Raw genomic sequence first — 23,741 nt, forward strand, 5'->3', positions numbered from 1 at the left:
TGTTTCTGGAGAGCCACCAGAGCACCTCGATCAGACACCCCCATCGTAATGAAGTTCTGCTCAGATACAGACATCAGTCTGTCTAGCTGGCAGGACCTGAAAGCCAGGAGAGCGCTGGGGGCTCAGCGATGGCGGCTGCTCTGCGCACGCCGGCAGCCCCGGGACCATTTCCACTGCGCAGCCGTAATGCCTCTTCTGAAGCATTTTCTCTGCCATCACTCCTCCTCCTTCTCTTTCATCCATCTTCATCCCTCTCTCTCACTCTCCCCTCTTGCCGTTGCTGGGCATAATAAGCCCTAAGTTCTTCCCACCTTTGTCTTTCCAGTCCCTGCAGCCCCTCCCCAACCCCCCACCCCCAGCTCGTTCCAGAGGACCCTTCCGGTCTGACTTCTCTCCATCCACCTGGCCGCATGTCCGGTGACCAGTCCCCAGTGCCCTTGTCCCCTCACAGTTGGGATGAGCTACTGTCTCAATCCGCCCGCGGAGCTTTTGACAGAGTGACTGGCCCCCATCCAGGGCTAGTGGATGCAGCACTGGACCGACACTCTGAAAGAGGATTGGCTGCACCTGTCACACCCCCGTCTTGTCAGAGCCAGGGGGCAGCTGTCCAAGGGCCGGGCCGTCTGCAGCACGGTTACAGGGATGGCTGCTTTATTCCAGAATGCTTCTCTGAAGTCAATAATGCGTGGGGTGGGGGTGGGGGGGGGGTATGGAAACAGAGAGCCGATCCCTGTGGACTACAAACACAACCACGTTCTTCAAGAGCAGGAAAAACATGCATCTGACTGATCATGAACTGCCTTTTCTTACATTGGCACCAAGCATTACAGGTGTGCGTGTGTGTGTGTATCTGTGTGTATGTGTGTACCTCTGTGTGTGTGTGTATCTGTGTGTGTGTGTACCTCTGTGTGTGTGTGTGTGTATGTGTGTGTGTGTGTGTATCTGTGTGTGTGTGTGTATCTGTGTGTGTGTGTGTGTGTGTACCTCTGTGTGTGTGTGTGTGTATGTGTGTGTGTGTGTGTATCTGTGTGTGTGTGTGTATGTGTGTGTGTGTGTGTATCTGTGTGTGTGTGTATCTGTGTGTGTGTGTGTGTGTGTACCTCTGTGTGTGTGTGTGTGTATGTGTGTGTGTGTGTGTATCTGTGTGTGTGTGTATCTGTGTGTGTGTGTGTGTGTGTACCTCTGTGTGTGTGTGTGTGTGTATGTGTGTGTGTGTGTGTATCTGTGTGTGTGTGTGTATCTGTGTGTGTGTGTGTGTGTGTACCTCTGTGTGTGTGTGTGTGTATGTGTGTGTGTGTGTGTATCTGTGTGTGTGTGTGTATGTGTGTGTGTGTGTGTATCTGTGTGTGTGTGTATCTGTGTGTGTGTGTGTGTGTGTACCTCTGTGTGTGTGTGTGTGTGTATGTGTGTGTGTGTGTGTATCTGTGTGTGTGTGTGTATCTGTGTGTGTGTGTGTACCTCTGTGTGTGTGTGTGTGTGTATGTGTGTGTGTGTGTGTGTGTATCTGTGTGTGTGTGTGTGTGTGTACCTCTGTGTGTGTGTGTGTGTGTATGTGTGTGTGTGTGTGTATCTGTGTGTATGTGTGTGTGTGTGTGTGTATCTGTGTGTGTGTGTGTGTATCTGTGTGTGTGTGTGTGTACCTCTGTGTGTGTGTGTATGTGTGTGTATCTGTGTGTGTGTGTGTGTGTACCTCTGTGTGTGTGTGTGTATCTGTGTGTGTGTGTGTATCTGTGTGTGTGTGTGTGTATCTGTGTGTGTGTGTGTGTGTATCTGTGTGTGTGTGTACCTCTGTGTGTGTGTGTATCTGTGTGTGTGTGTGTGTGTTTGTGTGTGTGTGCCTTTTCCCCAGGCTGCCAGATGATGAGTAACCGATGAGGCGGCACAAGGTTATTTCGAAGTTCTTCACAAAGGGAAACATGAATGCGTCAGCAAAGCCCCCCCCCACTGCCTGCTAAATGGGTCCTGCCGGATCGTCCCTCCAAATGAACCCCTATCGAACTAAAACCCACCCCTATCCCTCCCCCTCGATGCAATACACAAGCCTCTAACAGATGGATTTTTTCCCAGAATGCAGAGGTGCTGCTCCTGCCACCTCTGCTTCTCCCGGACTTCCTGCCTCCTCTGCCCTATTTGGGGTATTTGTTCTCCTGTTATTTCCCCTTGCGTGTGCATAAATAGGACCAAAGGTCTCCAGCTGTGCCCGTCAGCAGCCTCACGGTGCCTAGAGGAGGCGCTGCATACCTGAATATGTTAACACAACCGGCAGTCTTGACCCTGTCTAAACCTTGCATAGCAAACTGCATAAAAGCGGCCGTGATGAGTTATTAAGCACTATCCATATAATATATGCCCTCATCTGCAAATGAGGCACTAATAAATATGACCATTATGAGGGTATATATTAAGGAAATCAAACTTTATCATTTACATTTATTTATTTAGAAGGTGCTTTTCTCCATGTGATGCATAATTGAGGATCTCAGAACAGGATCAGTGTCCCTGGAGCAACTGGGGTTAATGGCCTTGCTAAGGAACCCAAATATGAAAGGTTCGGCAATTGTGGGATTAGAACCAGCAACCTTCTGATGAGTGACAGTCCTACCCGGCAGAAGTACACACCACGGCGCAAACAGACATATTTACTTGATCTGAAAAGAGCACAAGCTGAGCAGAGTTTCTCACAAACGTTGTGTGCTTGTATGTCATGACAGACGGAGAGGCTTGTCTGTTGATGCAAACATAGTGAGTCGTACCCCGAGATTAAATGTCAAAGCATAACAGACCCCCAATGAAAGAGACGCAGCCATATATCGCAACTCGCTTCTTCCTGCCACGCTGGAACGACACCCACGCTCCCTCTCAAACGTGGAAGACGCAGAATCCCACGGGGCAGGAGAGCCGAGCAGCGTCGCTCGATCGACGCACTCAGGGAGGGGACATGAACATGTCACCTGTCGGTGCTATGGGAGTCATCAGAGACACCAGCACAAGACGGTGTGGCGGCAGTGACAGTACGTGGAGACACTGCACTCCTTTGCTGGTCACACGCAGGTCAATATGCCACGGCTATTATCATTATTTAGTGAATCAATAAGGGCTCCCTGCAGCAACCGGCTTCAGTCTCTCCCTCTGGAGACACACATCCCGCCCTCTGTGTGTGTGTGTGTATCCGCATGGGAGCTGCGTCTGCATGGGTCAGGTCCACGGGCGGGTACTTCTTGCTTAGGCCAGCAACTGAGCAAACAGGAAATGCCCCACTCGACCTCTCCAGTGGTGACGGCACGAGGTCCCAGCGGGCTGCGGGGACAGTGGTACCGCTGTCCGGGCTGACGGAGCGGAGCGTGACAAACGGAGAAGCAGTGTGCGGCGGCACGCGGAGCGAGCGTGACCGCAGTTATCGATATTTGCTTAAGCGAGATGCTGTCCTGCACTGCATCTAACATTACAAAGATTATAACACGCGGCATCATTTCCCATATCTCCTCTGCTATTGCCTGGATCCACGTGTAACCCGATAGCGGCCGGCGGTGGCCTTTGTCTCCGTGAAGTCTTCCAGATCGCAATAGACGTACTTCTGCCAGAACGCAAATATTGCCACAGCGACTGAGAGGCACCTGTGTTCAGCATGTGAAGCTGATCTATCCATCCATGCATTCATTATTAAGCGCGTGGTGGGGGTTGTGGCCACCTAGAAACGATGCCGGGAAGGAGAGCGTACGTGGTTCAGTGCCGACAGGAAGACAGTGCGCCGGGACAGCAGGAATAAAATGTCTGCCAGAACCTCTGGAGGTCCAGGGGATTCGTGAGTCAGGCTCGCTTTCCTGAGGGACAGGTGAAGTGCTTCCATACTCACATCCGCCAGTGCTGTCCTTCCTCCTTACGCAAGGGTGTTCCATACATCCACCGTGTTCACTAATTCCCAGAGTTTCCCATCATGATCGAGTGAACAGGAACTGGATGAGCGAATAATGCCATTATGCATGTGAAGATGAGAGAACATTCCTGCAAAGAGGCGGCGCTGAGCCAATCAAGTGGGCCCCCCGCTTCCTCGAGCGCACTTGCAGATGGCTTTCGTGTTGATTACACGGGTACAGAGGGCGAGGACCGCCGGGTAATAGGGGACAGGTACTGCGTGTGAAATGGCAGCAAGAGGACTGTGATTCGAGAAATGAATGGGGGGAGAACTTCGAGGACAGGAGGCGGTGAGGAGAACGTGACGGCTGGGGTTGGCGAGGACCGTGATGTAGACGAGGACCAGCACAATCAAATATTAGCTCCTTAATTATTAACCACAACTTTATGAAGGGGGGTGGGGGTGGGGGTGGCAGGCTAAAAGACTAAAGGGCTCCGGAGATCAGAGAGCGCCCTCTACCTGCTGGCTGAGTGCTCTGAGAGGCAGCTTGGAACCTCATTTGGAACTCAAGTTCTCGGCCCACCCAGCACCCGAGCTCCCCCCCACCCCAAGCTCCCCGCCCGCCCTCAGTCCTCCACATGTCTTCAGTTACTCTGAGCTTGACGCACACAGCCTCAGCTCTGGCACTGCATCTACGGGCCCCGCCCCTCACCGGGGTGTAATGTCCACAGAATGTTTCCGCTACGATACTCCGTTCAGAGCCAGAAACGCATCAAATCATAACAAGGGAACACAGAAGTGGGGACTGACACACATCTGTGCCCCAGGAGGTACAGGACAGGGCTTCCAATGACGCGAAATGCCACTGAGACATGCACAGCTGCAAACAGGCATCGGGCCTACATGCCGTTCCGCGGTACTGAGGTCATATTTATGTGACGGCAGGGTGGAAGCCCCCGCCGCTCTGATATCAGCGCCACCCTTCACAGGAAGCGACAGCCGGAAAAGCAGGACACATCGGTCTGCTTCCTGTCCTGCCAGAGGGACAGAAATTTAAAGGGGCACGGATCCTCCCCGGCACCACGACACAAAAAGACTCTCTGTGCCTCGCCTTACAAACTCACTCATCATCAGCAGAACAATAATTCTGCTTTTTACATCGAGACGCCAGCCCTCATTTGTCCCGAGTGCCTCGAAGATGGTGGAGTTTTATATAAAACACAGTGGATTATAAATCACCCGCTTTGGCCCTTGCTGCAGCTGACTCACTCACATCCAGAGGGAGCAAATTGAATAACATCACTGTTGATTTATTGCCTCAAAAAAAAAAAAAGCTTCTATATTTTTGAGAGCTTCCTCTTCCTGCAGGTCAGAAAAAGTTTGGCTGTGGCGCCATTCACATAGCTGCTTGCGGAGACGTTTGGAGAGTACAGAAATCGTGAGGAACATGGCAGAAAACGTGCCTCCATTTGTTTTTCTTTACACCAAACGAATCCGGCAATGGATGGTGGGAAGGAGGTTCGAGGCTCGCGTACTATGAGTCACGGGACAGGATGTTCCCCCACCCCCCACATGAGGCCGGCGACACGGGTATGTATCTCTGCCTGCCTCTGCGGGTGGCCGGATGCGTGGTTACGATGCTTGCTGCTGCTGAGAGAATTTCCCTCTGCCCCCCCCCCCAGTTTATCTGGACCCTGTCCTAAGCCCCACCCCCATCCCTTATCAGCGGCTGTCACAATGGCCCCGTTGTCACCGCGGAGAAGGAACCCTACCCTTTCTGTCAGAGCCCATCTCAGACACACCATCTGTCAGAAGCACCGCTCAGCGTTCCTGTCAGACTTACACGAGGATATTGGCTTCTGGAGTGTAACCAGTAAGGACCCCCCCCCCCCCCCCCCCCCACCAATGCATCACACAAAATTTACAAAAAAAAATCTGTGAGCAGGAGGGCAGGATTCTGCAACAGGCCTTTTCTGGGCAGCGGGCCTGATGCTGTACCCATGCTTACCGCTCTGATACGAAATATCAAAATGTCAAATGTCACCGGTGAATTTCAGCACTTGCTCCCAATGCGGCCCCAAAAAACAACAAACAAACAGCAGCCGGTGCAGTGGCTCCTGCCAGGCGGTGGGGGAGCGAGCTCTGTGCTCCAGCAGAAACCTCCCCAGCAGCCAGAAGTTTGGCCTTCTTGAAATGTCAGTTTGCCCCGAGCACCTTCCCCCATCTGTCGGTGCTCTCGGCGGGGTGTGGGATCCATGCCCACATAAGCGTGCACAAAGCCACGCCTTTCTGACATAGGGCTGACGGATGGGTGACATTTACGCTCCGACTGCGAGGAGGGGGCTGAAAAAAACAGGTTTGTGCTACAGACATTTTTACTTCCTTTTACCGGCCCTTACCCTCTCCCTCTATCTCTCCCTCTCCCTCCATCTCGGGTGTCTCTTCTTTCAGAATATCATTACGATCGCCCCTCGACTCCTCCGCTCTCTCTCGGCTCGCCGGCCCGCACGCGTCTGATCTGTTCATTCCTTTATTACCCTCATTGATTTGCTCTCTCCTGCTCTATTTTGTCCATTTAAGCCCCTTGTGCGCACTTCTGGTTGTTCGCTGTCTGGACGGTCAGCTGTGCCGGGGAATGCCCACTTGTCCCGGCCCGGGATTCTGGGAGGGGCCAGGTGTCCGGGACAAAGCGGAGAAGGTCCACAAGCCACAGATGGCAGTGGGGTTTCTCTGAAGTACGCTGCTTCTCACGGCTCAGCGCCCCCCCCCCTCTGAAAGGCGCAAACGGAGCGCATGCTTTGGGATTGCCCAGTCAGTCCCTCCTATGAACAGAGAAGTCAAATTTGTATAAGCACGTAAACAAGAAACTCATATTTAACCCAAAAATAAAAATTTGTAAATGTCCGAAACGTCTAATAAAATAAAACTGGACTATTTCATATTTTTTAGAGAGCTTCATGACTGATGTCCCAGAGAGAATCAAAAGACAAAAAGTTAATTTGCAAATGGGCAGGGGGTGAGAATTGCTTTGCCTCATATATCCTTCCCATCTCCTGCCGCCCCCACCCACTGCTTGGAGTAAAACTAAACCCCCCCCCCCCCCATCACCATTCAGATTGTTCACTAAAAGCTCCTCCTTCACACACACTGCTAATGGAAGGCAAATGAGATTACAGGCATTTGATAGGGGCCTTGAATTACTCACTCTCTGGCCAGATGACTAGATTAGCCAATAATTTGATCGGCGGCTGTTGTCCTGCTTCCTCTGGTTCTGACGCCCCGCCCTGCCCTCTCTGTGCCGTACAGCGCCAGGCCCGTCTGACAGGACCCCAGCCCTTTAACACACACAGTACGAGCTCTGGAGGGTGGCTGGCATAAGCTGATACATCCCACAGAGACTAAGCGCCTATCGCAGGTCTCACAGATACAGCTGTGACGCCCAACTGACTGATGCACCTTCCGTTGTGACGTTTGAGCCATTTATGCTGCTTCGGCCTCTCTTTCCAGAGGCAAGTAGGTTAAAGGATTGTTTCAAAGGTACAACAGCAGATACCTGACTAAAAGCTCAGGTCACAGGGTTGGTTCCTCAGAATCTTACCTCATATGTGGAGAGGCAGCCTGTAGGTGGTGGGAGGGGCCAGTGACCCGGGGGGGCCGGACCGGCGACCACGCGCCGGCCTATGGCCCCTCACACCCCCTCTACTCCTCCCTGTTTCATTGTATTTCATTCATCCCCCCTCCCCCATTTTTCCGTCTACAGTTCAATTGATTTTGATGCCTGGAAGCCAGCGTAAAGCCAAGGTTATTGTGAGGTAGAGGGTAGCTGGATGCTGGTGGGGGGGGGGAGGGGTTGCGAGAGAGAAAAAAAAAGAGTATAAAGGACAACATAAAAGGCTCTGCCACGGTGGTGAGGCCGCGTTGGGTAACCATGAGACGAGGAGCGGGGGCGAACACTGAGGCGGGGGGGGGGGGGGTAATCGATTACTGGTTGTTGAAAGTGGGGGAGAGGCAGCTCAGCGGCGGTCCCTGACCTTCTCCTGCCAGCTCCCCCTCTCTCAGGCCCCTGGAGGCCATCCTAAATGTGTGCCCCACCCACTCTGCTGGTCACGTGCTGCGGGTGGTAACGAACCCCCCCCCACCCCCCCCCATCCAGGCCCTGAGTCAGACATGGATCTGACAGTGACATTAAGCTGCGGAGTGGAATAAACGATCCTTCCTGAAAACCTATATTTACAATGGATATTTGGGTTGTTGATACTGTAACCTACAGAAAAACTGATGCTCTGATGAGGGAAACACAAGTATAGACAGACAGACAGGCAGACAGGAAGGAAGGAAGGAAGGAAGGAAGGAAGGAAGGAAGGAAAGAAGGAAGGAACAAACTTTATTGATCCTGAAGGCATTAGCAGGAAATTGCATCTGGCTTCCACAGCTGCCCCCACCTACATGTGGGAGTTCAGGCAGAGCAACTGGCTGCCCGCCTGTAAACACAGGGCACGGAGATGGAGGAGGGGGTCCCAGCTGTGCAGATGACATCACCGCTAAATTGTTGACCAGTGGGGGTCCCAGGCTGGAACTGCTGTCTGCCAGTCTCCTTGCTGTGAGCTGTGTTACACCCTCGTCATGGGAACGAGGTCACCGATTGCCCCCCCCCCCCCCCCACTGGAAGAACAGGAAGTTGTGTTCTGGAAGTGGAATGCCCCCCCCTCTCTGTGTTGCAACATGTCCTTGTTTACTGTTCCCCTGATTTTTAATTTTTTTTGACAGATGAGCAGACATGGGGCATCTGTTTCCAATCGTGGTGGCGGCTCCCACCAAAGCAAACAGCACCGCGGACAAGAGCAGCCGGCAGGAAATGCGACTCGTCACCCGAATAAGAGATGTGATCCTAAAATTAATACAGGAAGGATAGGAAACATGTGGGGATCACAGGCCCTGTACTCACACCAATACAGGCTGGACAGGAAGCGTGTGGGGATCACAGGCCCAGTACTCACACTGACACAGGCTGGACAGGAAGCGTGTGGGGATCACAGGCCCTGTACTCACACTGACACAGGCTGGACAGGAAGCGTGTGGGGATCACAGGCCCAGTACTCACACTGACACAGGCTGGGCAGGAAGCGTGTGGGGATCACAGGCCCTGTACTCACACTGACACAGGCTGGACAGGAAGCGTGTGGGGATCACAGGCCCTGTACTCACACTGACACAGGCTGGACAGGAAGCGTGTGGGGATCACAGGCCCTGTACTCACACTGACACAGGCTGGACAGGAAGCGTGTGGGGATCACAGGCCCTGTACTCACACTGACACAGGCTGGACAGGAAGCGTGTGGGGATCACAGGCCCTGTACTCACACTGACACAGGCTGGACAGGAAGCGTGTGGGGATCACAGGCCCTGTACTCACACTGACACAGGCTGGACAGGAAGCGTGTGGGGATCACAGGCCCTGTACTCACACTGACACAGGCTGGACAGGAAGCGTGTGGGGATCACAGGCCCTGTACTCACACTGACACAGGCTGGGCAAGAAGCGTGTGGGGATCACAGGCCCTGTACTCACACTGACACAGGCTGGACAGGAAGCGTGTGGGGATCACAGGCCCTGTACTCACACTGACACAGGCTGGACAGGAAGCGTGTGGGGATCACAGGCCCTGTACTCACACTGACACAGGCTGGACAGGAAGCGTGTGGGGATCACAGGCCCTGTACTCACACTGACACAGGCTGGGCAAGAAGCGTGTGGGGATCACAGGCCCTGTACTCACACTGACACAGGCTGGACAGGAAGCGTGTGGGGATCACAGGCCCTGTACTCACACTGACACAGGCTGGACAGGAAGCGTGTGGGGATCACAGGCCCTGTACTCACACTGACACAGGCTGGACAGGAAGCGTGTGGGGATCACAGGCCCTGTACTCACACTGACACAGGTTGGGCAAGAAGCATGTGGGGATCACAGGCCATGTACTCATACTGACACAGGCTGGATGGGAAGCATGCGGGGAACACAGGTTCTATACTCGCACTGACATAAGCTCTATACTCACAGTGACACACACTACACATGAACCCAGGCCAGGCCCTAAAGTCACACCTGGCAGGTTTAGGCAAGCAAATGTACAGCACATTAGATGTGTCAAGCACTACAGCAGGATATCACATGACTCTCTATGTGTGGAATTCCTATTCCCTCCCCCCCCCCATGTTTGTGCAGTGTGTTACCTTCAAAGGCCTGTATTTAGCGGAAGTAGCCAAAGTGCCTGTGTGTGTGTGTGTGTGTGTGTGTGTGTGTGTGCGTGTGCCCTGCGGTGGGCTGGCATCCCCTCCAGGGCGTCCCCATAGGCTCAGGCTCACTGCGATCCTCCACTGGATAAGCAGCTGTGGACGATTAAAAGCAGCTCATATGAAACCGTGCGCTAATGAACACTCTCCGTGTTTTGGTAATCACGAGCGATGACGTCACAGTGCAGGCCTCACCCCAGGGGTGGGGGCCTTGGCATTGAAAACAGTCCCCTCTCCAGGGGGCGGGGGGGGGGGGGGGGGGGGGCACTTCACACAGAGAGCTCTCCTGCTGGCACCACTGCGATTCTCATTAGTGAGCCAGCCTTGGCCAGCGGGCTTTGCCTGGGTCTGGGCTCCAAAGGCCGTTTACTCAATTCAGACTGGGGGGGCACATAAAATAGCAGGTGTTATTATAGGACCCCCCCCATTAATGCAACGACTTAACAGAAATTGCAAAATTGTGTTTACGTGTGTGAGGGGGGTGAGGTCCCTGTGCTCTGTCATCATGTGGCCTCAAACCCTGGCCCACCTAAGTCAGTGTAATCCCCCCCAGCCCCCAATATGCCGCTGGGCTCCAGCAGGCCGAATCAGGGCATTCGCCATGCCCACAATACCAGCGCCGCGAGTCAACCTGGAGGCCCCTGACTCTCACTAATATGACGGAGATCAGGAGAAATGGAAATTGTCGGGACAATTTAACACGGCCCTGGCCTGCAAAATTCATTAGAGGCCCAGGTGGTGAAATGGCATTTGGAGGGTGGAGAGAGAGAGGGAGAGGGTGATGTAGATGAGCAGGGCGGAGGCGGCGGCGAGAGCAGGCCATGAGCAGAGAGGGAACAGTGCTTTAAGCCGTATTTCATTAAAGCAGCCCTATTATGATGGCTGACCTTTCACCAGCCGCCCCTGACTTTGTAATGCAACCGCCCTTCACCCCCCCCCCCCCAATCGCACCGTGCTTGACTGCTGGACCTGCTTTAATTAACAGCTCGGCCATACCAGTAATGACAGGGAGGCGGGGGCAGGGAGGGGTTGGAACCTGGAAGCTTTGGCCTTTTAACAGGAAGCAGAGGAGGATACAGAAACATGCTGGCCAATAGGAACCTTCACACCCACAGGGGGGGCAGGACAACACTCTGCCTGCAGGTAACCCCCGAGGTCGTTCTACTCTTCCCTGTATGCATGTGTGTGTGTGTGTGTGTGTGTGTGTATTCCCATACTACAGACACAGATGGAGACCAGAGATTAACAGTGTGCAATATCGATTTTTTCTTTAATCACAGAGGCTACCAGCGGGTGATGATTAACTGCAGCAGACAGGGGGCGCTATTAAGCGAGAGCTACCTCCTGGAACCACGCTGACATTCATAAAGCCCTCGTTTTCCCAAAAAGGACCCTCCTGGATGGAGAGGGCAGTTTCACAGGACGTGCCTCCGCTTCTCGGCCAGGAACATCCCATAATAAGAAAAGCACTAACATGGAGGCAGAGGGTTGCCGCAATACAGTACAGTATACACAGAGGGGGCTCCTTCTGCAGCAGGTAATAAATATGTTATAAAGAGGAGAGTGGGAGGGGAGAACAACCTAAGCCACAGTCAACGTGTCTGGCTGATGGTGCGGGGGAGGGGGGGATGGACCCCGTTTAACACAACACAGAATCACCACAGACACTGGCCAAAACTTTCAGTCCACATGTGTTCTAACTCTCCCCGGCTCCCTTTGCGGGCAGCGAGAGTATGGTGCAGATGCCAGACTGTGCCCAGACTCTTTGGGACTCAAGCCCCGGGTGAATGGTGGCGGAACTACGGACCCCGGTTCACAGATAGTGGTGCTCTCATGTTGGTCGACTGCTTCTGGCGATTCAGAGATGAAAACTCCTTCAGGAATATTCTACAGCTACTTCTGGGTGCAGCTAAAAGGAGACAGTGAGACAGGGAAGGGTTTGGAAGCTACTGAAGTTCAATGAACGTGACTGATATTTAACCAAAGAGGACGGAAGGGCTTTGACACAGAGATGGAAACGGCCGAGACTGGAAGGTTTGAAGGTTTAGTAGGGTTTTGAAGGCCACTAGCTGGGTCAAGGACCCAGAACGCAAGCCCGGTGTTGAAGGTCACGGGCCAGGAACCCCTGACATGGTTCGGTAATGCTCCGGACGGCTTTCAGCCCCACGATCTCTCTGAGCCCATCACCATTGGATGAAACGAAGACCAGCTGAAGCATTCCCGATAAAAAATCAGCCACAGATGGTTTACTGTGGCTCAGGAAAAAAAGAGAAAAACAGAAAAATGTGATCGATGGGGTGATGCATTGATCAGACAGAAACAGATGTATCACTGATCGCTGATACAATGTTTGATTAATGCAGAGTGAAGTGCAGTGGCCGAAGCCTGAGACAGCCCCCCGCAGGGTCAAACTGCCTCAGTATTGTTTTTAATCTAAAATGTTGTGGAAAAAATATGACAGAGGAGGAAGGAGGTGTTGCACTTTTGTGCTCCAGGACCGAATTTGCTTCATACCACAACGACCTGCTGTTTGTCTGACCTGGGAGTGAGGATATTGCCTCGGTCAGCTGAAGGCGTCGGAGCAATGAAATCTACTGGCCAGGGGGCCAGGGGGGCGTTGCTGAGTGTGGGAAACAAGGAAACTGGATTTAAATTAATGGCACTTCCCCAGGCAGAAAGGTCACTACACTATCATAGTTTAGCTAAGCTTGGAGGGCAGAGGGGTGAAAGCGGGCAGGCCAAATCTCTGCATGTCCCAAAAGCCAATGCAGTGAGAGAGTAAAGGGGTCATTTTACCACACACTTCACACTTAACTGAGTAAAAGCTTCATATACTGTACCACACACTCGACACGTTACTGACTAACATGTTCGATATGACACACACTCCGCATGTCACCGAGTAACAGCTTCAGTATACCACACACTCCGCATGTCACCGAGTAACAGCTTCAGTATACCACACACTCCGCATGTCACCGAGTAACAGCTTCAGTATACCATACAGTCCACATGTCACCGAGTAACAGCTTCAGTATACCACACACTCCGCATGTCACCGAGTAACAGCTTCAGTATATCACACACTCCACACGTTACTGAGTAACAGGTTCGATATGCCACACACTCCGCATGTTACTGAGTAACAGGTTCGATATGCCACACACTCCGCATGTTACTGAGTAACAGCTTCAGTATACCACACACTCCACACGTCACTAACAGTTTCAATGTGTTGCACGCTCCACACTTCACTAAGAGGTTGAATAAATAACACCCACCACACAAACAGCTTTGATAATACATGCCAAAGGCGATTTGATATTACACATACCCAACTCATCAAAGTAATCAGGTCAAATATTTCTCAAACTAGCTTCAGTTTTCTAGAAACCCAACACATCATTGAGTAAACATCTTCAATTCAGCACACACCCAGCACAGCATGGGGTGAAGTGAGCTTAAGTTTACTGTGACTCTCTCAGGTGCTGGATGAGCAGCCAAGCGCCCAGGTTGGTCACTGAATACTGGGACACCTAGTGTCACGCAATGTCACCTACACAGGGGACTGTGGCCCGAAATGCATTTGGCTAGTCACCTCGAGACTGTGCCCACAATGAGACGGTCAAACACTGCATCGCTGCTGCTCCACACTTTCAAGGACTCGTCATTTTGCTGATAGATTTCACTTTGACTGTCTGCTGGTAATACTGGCGACATTGATTTAGCTTTGGCCCTCTCTCTCTCTCCCTCTCTCTCTCCCTCTGATCTGCTCCCTGCAGGAAGAAAAGCAATAACAAACCCCTTCATTCAAGCCCCGTTCCAGCAATGATACCAAAAGCCTCCCCATAAAAACATTCATTTGATTTTTCAGAAGATTTCAGAAGTAGGATATTATTTAAAAATCATTACAGTCGTTGTCATTGCATGTCCCGTAATACTGAACTGTAAATAAAGAGGAAAGCTACAATATTTCTCTGCACGAGAAAGTATAATAAAGTGTAAACTCTTCTCTGAGTGAAGGTGTTGCACATAAGATCAACTGAGAGAGCATGGGAAATTTCATTGGGTATGTCTTGGATCGTGAACTCTGCGCCATCATAAACCCTACGGCACACATCCGCCAGTCCCCGTGGTGGCTGTGTGGGCACGACACTCACCAAAGCACCTGCAGAGGGCATCTGGTCTTGCCGCTTCATGTTTCGTTCATCAATGTCGCCCCCTTGTGAGGGGGATGGCACAGGGCATATGGTACCACTCATTGCATCCTGACTCAGAGCCTAATCTTCTCGCTACCATCACTGTGTGCCTCGGTGATAAATATCGCAGGCATGTTTTGTCATTCCATAAAGCTTAGAGCATAACACAGTCACTAAACTATTAACAATTTAATTCATTTAACTTTTAAAAACCAGTTGGCATGTTCTCCCTGTGCTCATGTGGATTTCTGAGCTCTTGGGTTTCCTTTCTTAGTACAGTTTAGGTTCAATATCTGAACTCCGCAGGGTTTGTTGTGGTGTGTGTTGTGTTGTGTGTTGTGGTGTGTGTATCTGTGCTCAGTGAGGGGCACCCTGTCCAGGGAGGTCCGTGCACTTATAGTACCGGCCCCTATAAGCGGTTTTGGATGGATTGATGGATGGATGGATAAATTAATTCAAGAAGTATAATCTGATCCATGAACGAAGTGGAGCATAGACATACGGAACTGTAATAGGTTATAAAGGCCTGGTTAAGTACTTCATTCCAACACCCAGAATTCTGGATATGCTTCTGCTGTGGCTTGTCACTCATCATGGGGGTGATGGAGTGTGAGTTTCCACCTTGGCCACGTGAGCCGGACTTCTGCCCAGTATGAGTACCAGTGCCCCAACTGAGGGGCTCGAGGTGTCACTGTGACCCCTACTTACTGACCCCTGCGGCCTCGGGGGGGGGGGGGGGCGGGAGAACCCACAGTCAGTGGGACTGACGGTAAGATGCTCATGATGAAGCTCCCAGCAGATTCAGCTATTCTCTGTGATTATTAGTATGAGGGACATCTGAGTGTAAATGGGCGAAAATCACTGGTTGTTCCATCCATCCATTTTCTGTACCCACTTGTCCTATGCAAGGTTGTGGTGGGGGGGGGGGGCGAGGGGGAGTCTGGAGCCTGTAACAGAAGCTACAGGCACCAGGCAGGGAACAACCCAACGTTTGGGGGCCAATCCTTCACAGGGCACACACCATTCACACCTAAGGGGATTTGGCAACTCCAGTTAACCATTGTACTGTATGTTTTTTTGGACTGGGGGAGACTAGAGCATCAGGAGGACAAGGGGAGAACATGCAAATTGCCCACACATGGAGCCATGGCAGAGACTCATACCCAGGTCCCAGAGCTGTCAGGCAACAGTACTAACCAATGCGCGACCCTCCGATTGGCCGATTTTATACAAAAAAATCTGCAGAGCTGTTTTTCTTTTTTAATACTTTTCTGGCCCAAATGATGACAAAACGTCCTCTCCACACTGCCCCCTCTGGAACGCTAAAACGTGTATCACACACCCAGAGGGTTACAGGCCAGCGGGGGCCCATGGCCCGGAGCGCGGCGGTTGCCGGGGCAACGGGAGCCGCCGCCTTCTCCCTGACACAGGATATCACACATCAACAAGATCCTGCACGGCTAATGCCATCTCGGCGCTGTCTCCCAACCTATTCTTGCTACAGTGGCTATTAAACATTTATGCATTTTGCTTCTGGGCTGGAGATAAAAGAGAAAGGTTACTAGTGTTTCAGAATAAGTAAATATACAGTGTTTCTCAGCGGGCATTTAAAATGGGAACGGAGAGACCGGATTTATTTTAAAGCTGCCTGTCTGATATCACTAAACGGGAGGAGAGAAAAGGCCAATAGAACGCAGAGAAAGTTACTGAGGCACATATGCTGAAATTTCAGAACAGGCTGGGAACACATCACACACGGCGACGGGCAAATGTGAGGTCAGCCGTCCTGGGGTCCATCCCGCTTTGCTCCATTTGCTGATTCAGGGCCTTCCAGACCCACCGATGAGCTCACATATTTCCCTTGGGTCCCATGCGAGGGGCATGTAACAGGCATGACAGGCAGAAATCTGTACCACTTGGATTGGGACTCGGAAGGTTGCCGGTTCAAGTCCCTAGGTGACTGATGCCACCACTGGGCCCTTGGGTGAGGCCCTTAACCCCGGATTGCTCCAGAGATTGGCTGACCCTACTTTTAATGTCTTAAAAATTTCTTCCAGGAGGGTGGGGGCGAGGAGACCTGTCATTCTGCTGGAGGGAGAAACTCTCTCCTCATCAACTGCAAATCAAATGAGCAGCAGCCCAATGTGCTATTTACATTTATACCTTTTCCGCAAAAGGCCCATACAGTAAATGAATTTGTTAAATAGTCCTATTTCAGAATGGGAAAATGGGTAGCTGTGTTTTTCCAATAATGTTTTTGGTTAAATCAATGTGCGGGAAAGTCAGAGAAAGGGCTGATGTAAGTAGGTGCTGTGTGGTTACCTGTGACCCTCTGAACCGCTACAGGACTTTAATGAGCTTTTATCAGTTATAAAGGGAACATTTTATTTATAGTGTTTTCCCACCTGATTAGTTTATTGAAATTGCTATCCTCTGTAAAACACACCTAACAGAAAGTACTGTTCACCAGGAAGTGGGCAGGAAGGGCAATGTCTCACTGGAAGTGGGCAGGAAGGGCAATGTCTCACTGGAAGTGGGCAGGAAGGGCAATGTCTCACTGGAAGTGGGCAGGAAGGACAATGTCTCACTGGAAGTGGTCAGACAAGGCAATTTAGACCAAGACGTGGGTAAAACAGTGTAAAGTGCACTAGCAGATAGTCACACAAGGTTGTTTATGCTCAGAATTGGTCAGAAGGAGTAATTTGCCTCTAGAAGTACTAACCGGACAGTGTTATGTTGACCAGGAAGCGGTCAGATAAGGAAGTTTTCTTTCAACAAGCGGCTCAGTGCAGACAGAGAGCCTTATCCTGGAAAATCTCTGAAGCCTGGGATCTATTTTCGACAAAGGTGGATGCAGAGAAAACAAACACTGGCATCCTGGCAAGCAGGAAGACAAGGACTTATGCAGCAGACAGCAAAAGAAGCAGAGCACGACACTAATGATGTGTTTGCTCTTGATTAGCCTTGGCGTGGAATAGCTATAGCTAGTGCAGGTCTTTGTCTTCGTTTAAATGCAAACGTTAATCAGACGAATGTTTTTTAATGTTCCTGCAAGCCTTTCCATTCGATGCAGACGTTCTTTGGCACCCTGTCGCTATAGAAGCTTCTAGTAAGTAGCGGCATAGGAGTCTCACGCCGGAGATGGTCTGCAGTGATGTATGTAGAAGCAGGCAGGTGGAACACTCAGCTTCCTGCAGCATGACGCATAAACACCTCAGAAGAAATGCAGCCACACATTGACCTCCGTCTTAAGATAACACTGCAGTAATGTGTGGAGATTTCTGTGTGTGTGTGTGTGTGTGTGTGTGTGTGTGGGAGGGGAGGGGGGGGTCATGGATATATTACAAATGTCCCCCCAGTGTGATAAAACCTTTCATTTTGATGTTGGTGGACCATTTTTGGTCCCCACAAGGGGAAACTCAATTTTATAAAAATCTGTGACTGCAATCAAAAAAGTAAAAATGCCAAAAGTCTTGTATTTTGTTTGGTTACTTATGGTTAGGGTTAGGGCTGGGTAGGGGTTAAGGCTGTCATTGTTGGGATTAGAGTTTTTTCCATCAAAATTAATGGATGGTCCCCACAAAGATATAAATACAAATGTGTGTGTGGTTAGAAAAGTATATGCTAAACTGCAGCCATATCTGCAAATAATATATATATAGGTATGATATATACTTTATGGCGTGGGTTTGTCATTACATGATTATACTGTATTAGATTGCTGCATATATATATGCACACACACATACACACACCTGTAACAGCAGGGGAACAGACAACCACAGAATCAGGTAACTCCAACCTGCAGGCATATTTACATCCAAACAAAAGCCAGAGAGAGAAAAGTAACCACTACATTTATTCTATTTTAGGAGGAAAAACTATTTTAATTATGAGAAAACTATAAAATAAACGCTCCTTCCAAAATGTGCCTATGATGAAGCTTCATGCATGAAGGCCTCTCGCTTTGGGTTTGTTCAGCCTTAAATGAAGCGCTGTTTGCTTTGTGCACGGCTGTAAGACCCATCAGTGTTGGCTCCGGGCCGCAGTGCTTTGGGATGATGTCAGATCTACTCAACCCTCTTCCAAAGGAACCCCCAGCATATGAACACAAACTGCTCACCAAGGTGGAACACCTCCAAAACGACTAGCTGACCACCATGACAGTAAACACTACAATGCGGAACTGGAACTTGGGGACCCCGGATCTGTGAGCAGGACGGGAGGGTGGGATGGTGAGCTTGACCAGCCCATCTCACTGTGACATCAGGAAGACTAACCTCACTCTGGCTGCCTGACAAGTTCTATATTTCTACATCTTTGAATACTGGCAATACCTTTACACTGTTACACTGGGAGGTGTGGGGTGGTAATTAGAGGGGAGGAGTCCCTTTTTTTGAGGGGGGGGGGGTGGTGAGAGTCCATTAACTTTCCTTAATTTGCAGGAGGGGCCTCGAAGTAGGTATTGAGGCTGTGTCTCTGTGTTGTGGGATGGAAGGACTGACTTCAATCAGCAGGAGGTAAAGACTGTACAGCGAGAAAAAATACATTCACTCTCTGAAAGTAAATAGTCGTGACTGGATCCCTTCAGCATTCAATTAAATCAGTTTATAGCCATTAGAGTCAGTTAATTATCACCTTCTTTAACTCCAAATGCATACACCAGTACAAAATGCAAAGGCAATCTCTCAGGATATTCTGTAGTCCCGCAATGTGGAATTAACACCATATACTGCCCATAATAAGTTTCTTCCTTAAGTAGATGTTAGCAAAAATGCCTGAAGCGTTCCCTTAAATGGACTCTGCGTTGAAGGCCTTCAACTGCTAGGCAACAAAACCACTAACATCCTAGACTCAATGAAAGATGTTATAATCATTTACACCATTTGGAACTCAGACAAAATCACACCTCCAGCAGCTCAGCTGAACCAATCAAATCTCATCTAACAAATTACACTGCAAACAACCAATCAGAATCCTATCCACTCCAAGGCTGCAGAGGCAGCCAGAGCCCTTCCAACCAATAAGAGTCCACCACACAATCAATGGGAATCCTTGTAAATTCCATTCAAACAGTAAAAATCTGTACAATGAAATCTGTCCAATCCAGGGCTCCAGAGCTAACTGTCATACTCAAATGAGCCAGGAAATGAGAAGAGGCAGAGATGTCTGACATGATTACAAGGTCCGGTCTGAAAATGAGATCAGGCTCAGATCATGCCCCACACACACGTGGACACACACAGCTACATGTGTGCTAAAATCCACACACATCGCAGAACACGGTTACAGCCGGGAAACACGGGGCTGGCCATAACACGCGTCTGACGTGAGGCGCCCATCTCCTGACATGCGCATGGCGTGTTAACGGGACCACGGCAGCTCCAAATCGCATGCATTTAAATAGGATTTAAGCCTCAGAACCCATTTATATTCCACAAGCACGGCACCTTATAAATATTAGAAGAAGGGCGCTTTAAGGAAAGAGAAGAAAGATAAATTGTTCATTGGAGACGCGGAGCACCTGTGCCACTTCCCTGGGAGATAAAGCTCTCCGTCACCCTCCAAATGTCTCCATCTCACTTAATGAGCATCCCGCTTCTCCATGCCCCCCCCCCACCCGCTGTGTCAGTCACTCCTCTCGTGATGAACAGGCTGACGGCGTTCCAGCTGACTCGCTTCCACTGTGTTTCCTGTGACTGACACAGATACCCCCTGTGCTCAGATGACTGACACCCACTGCATTTTTTCTGACAGCCAGTGTATTTGAGCTGACTGACCTGCAACAACTGATGCTGTGCTCCAGCTAACTGATGCTGTGCCCCAGTTGACTGATACAGTGTCCCAGCTGACTAATGCCGTGCCCCAGCTGACTGATGCTGTGCCCCAGCTGACTGATACAGTGTCCCAGCTGACTAATGCTTTGCCCCAGCTGACTGATGCTGTGCCCCAGCTGACTGATACAGTGTCCCAGCTGACTAATGCTGTGCCCCAGCTGACTAATGCTGTGCCCCAGCTGACTGATGCTGTGCCCCAGCTGACTGATAGTGTCCCAGCTGACTGATACAGTGTCCCAGCTGACTAATGCTGTACCCCAGCTGAATAATGCTGCGCCCCAGCTGACTGACGCTGTGCCCCAGCTGACTGATGCTGTGCCCCAACTGACTGATACAGTGTCCCAGCTGACTAATGCTGTGCCCCAGCTGACTGATACAGTGCCCCAGCTGACTCATGCCGTGCCCCAGCTGACTGATACCGTGCCTGAGCTGACTGATACCGAGCCCCAGCTGACTGATACAGTGTCCCAGCTGACTGACACCCACAGTATTCTAGCAATTTATTTTATTATTTTATTTTTTTAACATAATGCCAAAATGACACTTTTTTATCGCCTTGAAAGAAAATTAATAAGCCCAGTGAAAAGTCTGTATAATGAGACATGGAGACCTTGAGAGCATATCCATTCTGAGGGCAATCAGTGTTTCCTTCCAGGCAGCGACAGACATCATTAGAAGCAAACGGGACCTGGTAGCTATCATCAAAGCCTCCACACAGCATCAGTGAGCCATTAGCAGCTTAAACAATGACATCACAGTGACTGATCGCCAGGGGGCCCTGCCCAGACATCTGTCTGTCATCATAACAAGGCTGGCCCAGGGTGCGAGGCCGTGAGCTGGGGCCACACCGCAGGGGTACTCACCTTGGCCATCTGCGCCTGCACTCCGCTGGCCTTGAGGGAAGCCACGGCCTTCTGAGCAGCCGCCGGGCTGTCGAAATCCACGAAGCCATACCCTGCATAAACAAACGGGGGCGCTGGTGAGAACTCGTTCATCCTGACAGCTCGTCACGCTGCGCGCTAAAATGCTACAAGGCCGACGCCTTTGGGGGCCGGCGTACAGAACGGTTCCTCCGTCGCCAGCACGGGATCATGTGACCATCATGTGACCTACTCCGGAGAGAAATGCAGTCACTGCAGAGATTTATGGATACGGATCCAGGACAAGGACACAGTAACTCTCAGCTGCAGTGACTGGCTTTAACCTGTAAGCTTTGAGAGGATTTAAGCCATAAATTTGGAGGGACTCCCATCCGGCATTACGCAAATAGTATCCCACAATGCTCCACAATACTCTCGCTATGAAAAACACTACACACTGCAGTGCTGTAAGAATGCTGTGCTGGACCAGCGTGAGTCATACAGTAACATGGGCGTCAGCCATATTGCTGCAATATGCCCCCCACCACCAATAATAACTCTATCAAAGGTTAACAGTGTGCAAGCTCTTTTTCTGGAAATACATCATTTATGTGGGGAAAAAAATTACTTGTTTGGAATTACACCACGGTTGTGATTTATGAGTTATTGTCTCTCTCAATGTGCTCTGGAATATATTACTCCGAGGTTAGATTAGTGTTAATTAAAAATTTGCGCCGGATTAAAAACAGTCAATTGTGCCCACGGACGCGGTGATTTGGAAGAAATGTGTAATGAGGGAGGGATTGGGTGTAAATTAGACTTTCTGGCAAGATTCCGATGGAAATTCACATCATTATCGAGTAAGAATGTCTCCCATTCAGCCTGGTCGCCTCCTACCCAGGAGGCATGTGTTATAAAATAAAAGAAAAGCATCAACTTGAAATTACTTAACGTCCGTGTGGTGTTCAGAGAATGAATAAAACACAGCCGCATTACTGCGTCGTCAGACAGCGATGCGGGGGCTCCAGAAACTCAAAAAAGGAGACAAGTCAAACGTCCCCCGTGATCGCCCCCCAACCACACAGACGAACGGCGATTAGCACTGAAATATCTGCCGTACTGTTTGGGCGTGTGTGTGTGTGTGCTGTGCAGTGTGAGTGTGTGTCTGTGTGTGTTTGCGTAGACCACATTTAGGTAACATGGTAAAACCTGAAACTTCCTAACTTTTGGGGACATTTTTTCTGGCCGCCATTTGGATAACCTCAGTTTTATAAAACTCTGTGGTTACTTATGGTTAGGGTTAGGGATGGGTAGAGGTTAAGGGTGTCGTGATTGGGATTAGGGCTTTTCCTATAGAAATGAATGGACGGTCCACATTTTGATAGGAAGACCAACTTCCTGTGTGTGTGTGTGTGTGTGTGTGTGTGTGTGCACCCATTGCTGACATGAGTCATGTGATCAGCTTTTATTTGCAACCAGTGCCAGTACTGCATGCATACAACAGTGATTTAATACTATATTAAACTGTCAATTACATTACATTAATGAAACATAAATACTGTGGAATGTGTAACTGTAAAAACTTGCATAAATGTTGCATTCTACACTGGCTAGAGTCAATATTATATTATATTGTATTATATTCATGTAAGATAAATACTATGCAATATATAACTAAAAGATTAATGTAAGATAAATAATATCTAATGTATAACTGCAATGTGCTAATCACTGCATTATAAACACAGCATTTTGCTGAGCTGCTGCATTAATACTGTGGTGCACAAGGGCCGGCGTTTGATAACTCATCAACGGTGGTGGAGCTCTCTGCACCACCCCCCAGGCCGGAGCCTCCACGCCACGCAGCGTACTCTCACACTGCTCTCTGCACCACCCGAGCCTCAGCATCCACGCCACGCAGCGTACTCTCACACTGCTCTCTGCACCACCCGAGCCTCAGCATCCACGCCACGCAGTGTACTCTCACACTGCTCTCCACACTGCCGCCCGAGCCTCCCCATCCACACTATGCAGCGTACTCTCACACTGCTCTCTGCACTGCCCAGCTAAGCCTCAGCATCCACGCCATGCAGCGCACTCTCACAGTGCTCCCCAGCATGCTCTCATTTGGTATCCCAAATGGCAAAACAATTAATTAAAACAAAAGGCATTTGAAACGCTGAAAAGTCAGCGTTTATATAACAAAAACAAAAAGAAATAGAAAAAAGCCTCAAAAATTGCTTATTGTAAACAATAACATTATGAAGTAATAAAAGTGAAAAATGTTTGCCATAAATAGCTCTCGCAGGAGAAATTATTAATATACCTTCAGATCCCGTTAGTGTTTCCAGCCAGTTTATAAAAGCAAATACATATGTATATGAGAGGAAGACGAAGGCTTCAACACAAATCATTCTGTGCCAGGAAATTTAACTTCCTTTTGCTGTCATTTATTTCCGAAATGACAGTTTTTCAAGGGTTGTTGTGGAGGGGGGGGGGGGGGGGGTTGCAAACGGGAACAGACAAATGAAATGGAAGTGTAAAAAGACAAAGGCAGTGTGGTTATCACTGGAGTGGCTGTCATCCTCTGTGTGCCGGTGGGGATCAGATATGGCTCAAGCATCTGCCTGCTGAACGTTCACTAAAACACAACTGAGGCAAAAAAATTATCTACAATGCAGTGACAAAGGTATAACA

General features: G+C 50.1%; 1 protein-coding gene across 2 annotated transcripts in view; it reads right to left on the minus strand.

The window, feature by feature from the left end:
- rbms3 (RNA binding motif, single stranded interacting protein) overlaps positions 1-23,741 on the minus strand; it is a 150,071-nt gene that overhangs the window by 69,212 nt on the left and 57,118 nt on the right. For both annotated transcript variants that reach the window (XM_072716314.1, XM_072716313.1), the window contains exon 4: positions 21,048-21,139. In XM_072716314.1, coding sequence (XP_072572415.1) covers positions 21,048-21,139 — 92 coding nt within the window. The remainder of the gene's footprint in view (positions 1-21,047; positions 21,140-23,741) is intronic.

Source organism: Paramormyrops kingsleyae, chromosome 9 (assembly GCF_048594095.1).
Source record: "Paramormyrops kingsleyae isolate MSU_618 chromosome 9, PKINGS_0.4, whole genome shotgun sequence".
Taxonomy (NCBI): domain Eukaryota; kingdom Metazoa; phylum Chordata; class Actinopteri; order Osteoglossiformes; family Mormyridae; genus Paramormyrops; species Paramormyrops kingsleyae.